This window comes from Phyllobates terribilis, unplaced genomic scaffold (assembly GCF_046119375.1).
Source record: "Phyllobates terribilis strain yellow unplaced genomic scaffold, ASM4611937v1 Scaffold_2__4_contigs__length_985480577, whole genome shotgun sequence".
Lineage (NCBI taxonomy): Eukaryota > Metazoa > Chordata > Amphibia > Anura > Dendrobatidae > Phyllobates > Phyllobates terribilis.
In genome coordinates, this window is record NW_027362762.1 from 437,586,742 (window position 1) to 437,596,953 (window position 10,212).

The following is a 10,212-nucleotide window of genomic DNA, read 5'->3' on the forward strand; positions in this document are numbered from 1 at the left end:
TTTCCTTCCGCTGATGTCATGTCAAGTGAGGCGTGACATCAGTGATGTGCTCCCCCCTGATTGATGGGCTGTGGGTGGGGTTACCCCGCGCGTCACACCCAGCATCCACCGCACGCTTTCCCAATGAATGAGGAGAGGGAGAGTGGTGGATGCTGGGTGTGACACGTGGGGTAACCCCGCTCTCAGCCCATCAATCGGGGGAGCGCATCACTGAGTCACCCCCGGCTGCAGCCGGAAGTTAACGTGACATCAGCAGATGTCAGAGCCTGCTGCAGCCGGGGGTCACAATGCCTGAGCGTGGCCAATGATAGCGCCGCTCACAGGCAGTTACTGCAACACAACGTAATTACAAAGACTTATGGGCACATGCTAAATACATTGGGACAATTGAAAAAAGTACTGGACAACACCTTTTAAGTGGAAGAATAGTGTTTTTTTTAAGGGAATTTTTTTAGTATTTTATGAAAATTTTTGTGCTGCAAAGTAGCTTCAAAAGTTTTTTTGCAATGCCAGAATGGAGATGGGGGTGTATCGCAATTAAGAGCAGTTTGCTAGTTAACTCACACAAGTATTTTTGGCGAGGTGTGCTTATGACCTGGGGAGGCTGCCTCAAACTGCCGAGGCCTTACAGCTGTTTTGTATATAAAACTATGTTGCCTGATTGTCTTGTTTTTGTAGACCCCAGTGGGGAGTGTAACCCTGATCTTAGGTTAAGGGGTCATCAGAAAGAAGGCTATGGCCTGTCATGGAATTCTAATCTGAGTGGACACCTCCTAAGTGCATCTGATGATCATGTGAGTATTAATATCCGCTAGTGGATGGAGGTTTCCAAATATTGCTGTGAAATATACAGGAATAACAACCCTCTTTGTTTGCAGACCGTTTGCTTGTGGGACATAAGTGCTGGACCCAAAGAAGGCAAAATAATTGATGCTAAAGCAATCTTCACTGGTCATTCAGCAGTGGTGGAGGATGTCGCATGGCATCTGTTGCATGAGTCTTTGTTTGGCTCTGTTGCTGACGATCAGAAGCTTATGATGTAAGTGCTCGTTTTGCTAAGTAACTTTATAAATCCGTTATGGTTAATATCTGTACGTTAATCTGAATACAGTTGAAGGTGAAAGGACCAGCTTAGCAGCAGTGCATCACATATGTGCAGTTTCCCAGCACATGTCAAGTATACATGAAATTTTGCACTTGTGTAAAGAAACATTTCTAAGAAATGTTCCTAGAAATTCTTTAAAATATTACATCGTGGGTGCAGTGTTCAAAATTGGCAGCAGTTTTTACAAACTTATTTAACATTTATGTATTATGCAAATCATATGGCAATAAAACGCCAATGTGAACCAGGTCTTGCATGCAAGATGACTTGCTAACCAGTTCAACCCTTTTTGTATACTGCTGTGCATTTAAAGCACAAGGATGGAGTGGGTACAGGAGCTGTGCCATCCTCGGTGCTAGCTGTTGCATGCACCTGGGCTCCCACTGCCAGTACTTTTAACTCCTTATCATCTGCCACTCTAGTTTCCCCTCAAACAAAGCTGACACATGGAAGAAATGAGCAGCTCCTCTCAGGCTCCACCCTGATGTCAGTTATGCCTGAAGGAGGTGAGTGAAGCCGCCACTTATTGGCTGCAGGGCTCATGTGACAAAACATCTCACAAGCAGCAGGTGACAAGGCACTGGCTGACATCCCTCCATTGGTACCTGCACCGGAGGAGAGTATAGCGGTTGTTTTTATATGGGGGGAAATCTAGTGATTGACATGGGGTTGTTTGAGTAGTGGACTGCCCCTTTAAACCCTTACTGACATGTGACGTACGGGTATGTCTTATTCCAGCTCACTGATTTTGAAGCGGGCTCCCCGAGGCCATACCTTTCCCATCAGATGCTGGCTGAATTATTCAGCCATCATCTGCCTTGAACAACCTCAGGTGGAACGGAGCATTTAACTTGTTAAATGCTGCTGTTAATCTCTGACAATGGAATTTAACATGCATCGGCAGGTTGCGCATCATTCCACATACCTGTAACATTCTAATGGGGTTCAGATGGGTTGGTCTACCAGCCGAGGGTCTGCTTAAGAGAACGAAAATGGGGGGGGGGGGGGACAAAACCTAAAATAGCCCCCGTCAGAAAGTTCCCATGAGGTTTTAGATGCTTGATATTTTAACTGCGCAAAAAATGCAGCGCTTTACAGTTCCAGCAAAGTGAATGGGATTTTTAGAAATCTCCTGCCCTAGTGTGTGTAGACGTGCAATAAGCGCACTACAATGGAGAAATACACATGATTGTATCAATAGACTTGTCAAAGCCTAATTGTCCGGAATTGTTAAAACAAAGTAGCCTTATGAAAAACGAGACAAACCGCATTAAAAATGTATAAAAAAAACAACCACTCCACCATAATGAAAAAAACACAAGTAACCTAACTTGCCTAATAAAGGCAGAAAATCTGTAACATCAAAAACTTGCCAAATACTCATCACAGGAACTTGGCCTTAGAGGCTTCTTTACATCTTGTATTTTTTTCTGTGGCAAAAACAAGGAAAAGCGCAAGTTTTACTGTACCAGTGAAGTGAATGAGATTCCTGAAGTCTCATGCACACACTGCTTATTTTTCCCTTGCAGATTTTAAAGCTGCTTCAAACCTGCAGCATATCAATTCTTCCAGCATTTTTCACCTGCTAAACCTTTTCCTGCCAAAAGGCATGTTTTTAGTGTAAAAATCTCTGCAAGTACTTAACATGTGCACGCATACCTGTTAGTAGGGTCCTGGCTCAGGACGCCTGTCATGAACAGGGCATTCATACGCCTTGGCCTCACCAAGCTTACTGCAAGAGCTCTCCCAGATGCCAGTCCAGATTGCACCATTCCTGTCCCCTTTCATGTCTTGGCATACACAGGATTTCAAAGATGCCTTCACCAGACTAAAGCGATCCAACGAGTGATTGGGCATGTTTTCATGGATGATTTACTGACTTGGCCAGGTTGCAGTACTGGTCTGACTCGGGGTAACTGTTTTGCCTTGTGTGAATCTTCAAATCTTGCAGCTTAGCCTCAAACATCACTGTTTATCATTCAATTGACTGCAGGAGCATGGGGGCATATTAATAGTGATTTGCTGATGTCGTGCTTCCTTTAAGCTGGAAAGATTTATTTTATAATTCATGCCACTGTCTGGTATAGATTATAATAAACTTGATAGACTGAGAATGGCCACATCCTCCTAAGCTTCACCCACAAAAAAAAAAAATCTAAAATAAAACTGAAAATTGTCCTTTAACCCCTTCATGTCCGCAGCAATTTTCATTTTTGTTTTTTTGCTCCCTTTCTTCCCAGAGCCAGAACTTTTATTTTTCATTCAATATGGCCATGTGAGGACTTTTTTTTTTTTTGCGGGCCGAGTTGTACTTTCAAACGCCATCACTGGTTTTACCATATCGTGTACTGGAAAACAGGGAAAAATTGCAAGTGATTTAAAATTGCAATAAAGCAATTCCAGTGTTTTATGTATGTAGTAATCAAGTTCAATGAATGCTAAAACTGACCTGCCATTCTTATTCTCCAGGTCATTACGAGTTCGTAGACGCCAAACATGTATAGGTTCTTTTTTATTTAAGTGGTGAAAAAAAAATCCAAAGTTTGCTTAAAAAAATAAATAAATGGCAGCATTTTCCGAGACCCGTAGAGTTTCCCATTTTTTTGGGACCTGAGGCTGGATGAGGGCTTATTTTTTGTACTCGGAGCTGACGTTTTCATTGATACCATTTTGAGATCAAAACATCGAGTTTATCGCCAGTTATTGCATTTTACTGCAATGTTGCGGCGACAAAAAAAACCATAATTCTGGGGTTTGTAATTTTTTTTTCTCGCTACGCCATTTACCGATCTTATTAATTTTTTTTTTATATATATTGATTGGGCAATTCTGAATGCGGCGATACCAAATGTGTATGTGGGGCTTATTTTTTATTTTGAATGGGGCAAAAGGGGGGTGATTTAAACTTTTATTTTTTTTTTATATTCTTAAACATTTTTTTTACACTTTCTGCATGCTTCAATAGTCTCCATAGGAGACTAGAAGCAGCAGTTGTCTGATTGCTTCTACTGCATACAGACGACGAGCAGATCGCTTGTATGCAGGAGAAATGCTCCTGTGCTATGAGCGCCAACCACAAGGTGGCGCTCATAGCAATATTTTCATGACAATCACAGGGGTCTGCTGCAGACCCAGGGTTGTCATGCCCACCCATCAGTGACCCGTGATCACGTGACTAGGTCACTGATGGGCGGAGCTAAGGCCGCGCTTCCGGTGCCGGGCTGTTAAATGCTGCTGTCAGAGATTGACAGCGGTATTTAACATGTTAACAGCTGTGGGTGGATCACGATTTCACCCGCGGCTGTTGCGGGCACATGTCGGCTGTAAGAATCAGCTGACGTGCCCAGCTCAGTGTGGGCTCACCAGCCTTTCCGACGTGGTGCGTACTATTACTGACCACGTGGAAAGAGGTTTTCTGGGCTTATCATGAAAGTCTGCAGTCACTCTGTGAATCCTCGGTTTGCATTGTGGAGCTTTGTCGGTGCGGAGACCAAGCAATGCTATGTGCATAGTTCTGGACAAATTCCGACTATGTACAAAGCCTTGCTCAAGTCTCTTGGTGGAATTTGGCTGGAAGTATACATGTTGTATACTTGCGGTCACACCATTTGGTTTTGTTATATATATCTAATTCTTTTTTGCAAAATTGCCTTGCTGTTGTCCCACAGCACCTTCAGCTTTTGTGATGTCAATTCAGTCATGTCTGGTCAGGGTTTTCCTAAGGCAGGAGGAAGTTGAGAAGTGTAGCCATAGACCAGGATTTTACATGTGTCTATTGACCAAGTGCCTTAAACCAACGTATTTTATCTGTCAGATGGGACACACGGTCAAATACAACCTCTAAGCCAAGTCATTCTGTGGATGCACACACCGCTGAAGTCAACTGCTTGTCTTTCAATCCATATAGCGAATTTATCCTGGCTACCGGATCTGCTGATAAGGTTTGTTTTGGCATTGTTGACAATATTGCAATATGTATTGAGAAGTTTTGTGTACACGGTGTCTTCTCCAGGAGACCTATTCATCCTTTTTCCAAGGAATATGGACATATTAATAATTGAAACATACAGCCTTCCCCATTACTTTTTTTTTTTATACACTGCTCAAAAAAATAAAGGGAACACTCAAATAACACATCCTAGATCTGAATGAATGAAATATTCTCATTGAATACTTTATTCTGTACAAAATTGAATGTGCGGACAACAAAATCACACAAAAATCATCAATGGAAATCAAATTTATTAACCAATGGAGGCCTGGATTTGGAGTCACCCCCAAAATGAAAGTGGAAAAACACACTACAGGCTGATCCAACTTTGATGTAATGTCCTTAAAACAAGTCAAAATGAGGCTCAGTATTGTGTGTGGCCTCCACGTGCCTGTATGACCTCCCTACAACGCCTGGGCATGCTCCTGATGAGGTTGCGGATGGTCTCCTGTGGGATCTCCTCCCAGACCGCGACTAAAGCATCCGCCAACTCCTGGACAGTCTGTGGTGCAACATGACTTTGGTGGATGGAGCGAGACATGATGGCCCAGATGTGGTCAATCAGATTCAGGTCTGGGGAACGGGCGGGCCAGTCCATAGCTTCAATGCCTTCATCTTGCAGGAACTGCTGACACACTCCAGCCACATGAGGTCTGGCATTGTCCTGCATTAGGAGGAACCCAGAGCCAACCACACCAGCATATGGTCTCATAAGGGGTCTGGGGATCTCATCTCTGTACCTAATGGCAGTCAGGCTACCTCTGGCGAGCACATGGAGGCCTGTGCGGCCCTCCAAAGAAATGCCACCCCACACCATTACTGACCCACTGCCAAACCGGTCATTTTAAGGATGTTGAAGGCAGCAGATCGCTCTCCATGGCGTCTCCAGACTGTCACGTCTGTCACATGTGCTCAGTGTGAACCTGCTTTCATCTGTGAAGAGCACAAGGTGCCAGTGGCATCTTTGCCAATCCTGGTGTTCTGTGGCAAATGCCAAGCGTCCTGCGCGGTGTTGGGCTGTGAGCACAACCCCCATCTGTGGACGTCTGGCCCTCATACCATCCTCATGGAGTCGGTTTCTAACTGTGCAGACACATGCACATTTGTGGCCTGCTGGAGGTCATTTTGCAGGGATCTGGCAGTGCTCCTCTTGTTCCTCCTTGCACAAAGGTGGAGGTAGCGGTACTGCTGCTGGGTTGTTGCCTTGCTACGGCCCCCTCCACGTCTCCTGGTGTACTGGCCTGTCCCCGTGGTAGCGCCTCTGGCCACTACGCTGACACAGCAAACCTTCTTGCCACAGCTCGCATTGATGTGCCATCCTGGATGAGCTGCACTACCTGAGCAACTTCTGTGGGTTGTAGATTCCGTCTCATGCTACCACGAGTGTGAAAGCACAACCAACATTCAAAAGTGACCAAAACATCAGTCAGAAAGTATTGGTACTGAGATGTGGTCTGTGGTCCCCACCTGCAGAACCACTCCTTTATGGAGTGTGTCTTGATAATTGCCAATAATTTCCATGTATTGTCTATTCCATTTGCACAACAGCATGTGAAATTGATTGTCAATCAGTGTTGCTTCCTAAGTGGACAGTTTGATTTCACAGAAGTTTGATTTACTTGGAGTTAAACAGAATATAAGTGTTCCCTTTATTTTTTTTGAGCAGTGTATATTCGATTAAAGCTGCAGTTTGTTCCCCACACTATTACCTGAAACCTAAAGTAGAGTGCTTTAGCAATTGCTAACCTCACTAAAGTTTAGCTTGGATATGACTTAAGTCTCTATCTGATCGCAAGATGTGACTAAAAAGTTGTGCCTATTGGTTGATTGAAAAATGTAGGTGCCAGCTGTCCATATGAGATTTGATATGTGGGTCAAGCTTGTGTTGTGCTCACTGGTTTTCTCTTCTAGACTGTGGCGTTGTGGGATCTCCGGAACCTGAAGCTTAAACTTCATTCATTTGAATCCCATAAAGATGAGATATTTCAGGTGTGTGCACTGAATATAGCTTGATGTTGTGCTGATATATAATGTCACTTGTTGATGGTCATTTGCAGCCTGCATTTGTGTGTGGCTCTAATTTACTGTCTCCTTACTAGGTTCACTGGTCACCACATAATGAAACTATCCTAGCTTCAAGTGGAACTGATCGCAGACTTAATGTTTGGGATTTGAGGTACGTGTAAATATAAGGGAGTTGTACACAATCACCCCTTCCCCCTTTGAGTTTGTAAGGGTAAGCCTTTTTTGTTTCTCTTATTTCAGCTGCCACAAAGCAAACTTACTCTACCAGTAGGGTAGTTTTCAAAAAAATTGTCATTATATCCCTCCATGACTACAAGTGACTGAGTTAATACTTTTTTTTTTTAAATGTAGCCAATGCCTGGACAGGTTAATATTTTCATTCTGCAGTCAAGGTTTTAGTTTCACTGTATTACAATGTGTTTTTTTTGTTTTTTAATTTAGTAAAATCGGTGAGGAACAGTCAGCAGAAGATGCTGAGGATGGACCCCCTGAACTATTGGTAGGCTTCCATTTTCTTATCAGAATGTATAGTGCCGTGAAGGAGAGTGGGACAGTAACAGTAAATTATCAGTTTTGGTCCTAAAGCTGCGTTCACAGGTTCAGGATTTTGTAGTTGAATGCCAGAAAATACACGAAGGACCTTCAGTCTTGTTTTTTACAGCTGTGTCTCTTGTTTATGATCCGCAGGCAACTTTAACCCCTTACCAACATATGACTGGTACACTGTATGCCGGCTCCATGACTGTGATGCGGCCCGTTGAGCCCACATCGTTTCCGTCAGATTGCTATTATTCCGCCCCCATCAGCCTCAAATGCCTGGTAGTGGTCAATCTGACACAGAGGCATTTAACATGTGCCAGCAGGGGGGGGGAGGCACATCATTCTACATGCCCATGATGTAATTGCAGGGCACCAATGGCTTGCCATGACAACCAGGGGTATGCTGAAGACCCCTGTGCCTGTCATTACCGTACGCCTGTGAAAACCAGCTCATGGCTGGTGTTAATAGGGGACCGTTATTTTCTCTATACATAATGTTGTTGATTCACTACTATACATAATACAAGCAATTAGATGATCACCCCTTCAAGTCCCTTAAGGGGACTAACAAATGCAATCAAAAGTAATAAAAATTAAGAAATATGAAAAATTAAAATCATCCCCCTTTTCACTCATGAAAAATTAAATTAAAATGCACTTTTTGGTATCCCTGCGTTCGTTTTAGTCCAATATATAAAAAAATTAAAATTAAAAATCAATCTGATCCGTAAACTGCGTAGCAAGAAAAGAAATCAAAAATCCACAGAATTTTTTTTTTTTTTGGCCACCGCAACACAAATATGTGATAACAGGCTATCAAAACATTGTATCTACCCCAAAGTGATATCAATAAAAACATCAACTCAAACAAGATCTCACACAGTTCCATATCCCAGAAATGTTAATTGCTCAGATTATTGGGGAAACTTTTTTTTTTTTATTTTTTAAATCCACTTAAAAGTAAAATAAAAATGATGCATGTTTGGCTTCTGCGTGATCATACTGACCTGGAGAATCATCCTGTTTGGTCATTTTTGCCGTAATATGAACCGTGCAAATAAACACAATTGTGCTGTTTTGTTGGGTTTTTTTTCTCCCCACTTTTCAAGACCACGCATAATAAAATGGATAGTGTAATTCAAAAGTACAACCTGTCCAGTAAAAAAAAAAAAAAGCACTCACATGGCTCGGTCAATGGAAAAATAAGTTATGGCTCTTGGAATAAGGGGAGGAAAAACGAGCAAAAAAATCGTCTGGCCAGGAAGGGGTTAACTTGACAAACCTGCATTAAAATAAACTGTGTCTGTGGTAGTATACTGTTAGCTATGTTACATACTTAAAAGTTTAGTCAACCTTGTATTTTTGAGTTAAGAAAACAATTTTCTAGGCTATTATTTTTCATATATACTAACAAGCATGAACTTGTGTTTTTTAACTTTGCAGTTTTCCCCTCACTCATCCTGATGATCCCTCAGCATCTGGGTCTGATGAGACCTAGCTGCTCTGTCATGATAGTGGGCATCTGGTGAATGTGATAATCAGCTCTGTTCACTATGAACTTGTGTAGTGCTCGCTGTTCTTCATGGTCCTGGGTTGATAGCCGGGCACCTGATCTGCTCCTGCTAGTATTCAGAAGCTTCAGACTGCATTGCCCATGACGTTCCCCCACACATAAAACCTATGCTACCTACCTCCTGTCAAGACAGTCTGTAGTCGTTTAAAGGGTTTGTTTGACTTGTATAGAAAATATAATTGCTCCAATGTACCTTTTTAAAATTATTTCCTTGTTAATAGTTTATCCATGGAGGACACACGGCAAAGATATCTGATTTCAGCTGGAACCCAAATGAGCCATGGGTTATCTGTTCAGTGTCTGAAGACAACATTATGCAGATTTGGCAGATGGTAAGTTCATTTGGATTGATGCACATATAGCTTATGTTGCTAAATATTCTCAGACCCCTTATATGAAATGTGAGAGTCTTTGTATTGTGTTCAGACTGTGTGAATCTTGCTTTTAAGTTCTTGAGCTTTTTATTTTCCAGGCTGAGAATATTTATAATGATGAAGAGCCGGACATACAACCTTCTGAATTGGAAGCACAAGGATCTTAGACGTTGCCTTTTTTTCACTTTTTTTTTTTTCAATGCAGACTTCCACGCAGTGTGAAGTGGTTGCTGTTCATTTAAGTTATCTTTTTAATTGATGAATACAGCACACTTTAACTTTTTCCATATATATATTGTATTGTACTGATTTATGTTTGTATTTGACACAAGGCTTGCGAAATGGTTGGTGGAATAAAGTTTTCTTCCTGTAGTCTCTGGAGTCGACTTTATTTGTGAAATGGTTGTGACCACGAGTCCCCTTATTCATTGCATGAAAGTATAAATTCCACTTTTTTATGGTTCGGTAGGTTATGGGTAAATTTCCATGCACCTAGTGATAATGGAAAGCTACTAATTGGAGTTGATAAGCCTCCTAACATAGCTCAACAAGTAGAGAATGAAATGCTGCAACAAATGACTATAGGGTTCTTATGGGGGATTTC

General features: G+C 42.2%; 1 protein-coding gene across 2 annotated transcripts in view; it reads left to right on the forward strand.

The window, feature by feature from the left end:
- The window catches only part of RBBP7 (RB binding protein 7, chromatin remodeling factor), a 34,966-nt gene extending 24,986 nt beyond the window's left edge, over positions 1-9,980 (forward strand). For both annotated transcript variants that reach the window (XM_073665394.1, XM_073665395.1), the window contains 8 exons: positions 679-794; positions 879-1,039; positions 4,920-5,046; positions 7,008-7,085; positions 7,196-7,272; positions 7,563-7,620; positions 9,456-9,566; positions 9,707-9,980. In XM_073665394.1, the coding sequence (XP_073521495.1) occupies positions 679-794; positions 879-1,039; positions 4,920-5,046; positions 7,008-7,085; positions 7,196-7,272; positions 7,563-7,620; positions 9,456-9,566; positions 9,707-9,775 (797 nt within the window). In that variant the 3' untranslated portion in view covers positions 9,776-9,980. The remainder of the gene's footprint in view (positions 1-678; positions 795-878; positions 1,040-4,919; positions 5,047-7,007; positions 7,086-7,195; positions 7,273-7,562; positions 7,621-9,455; positions 9,567-9,706) is intronic.
- The last annotated feature ends 232 nt before the right edge of the window (positions 9,981-10,212 follow it).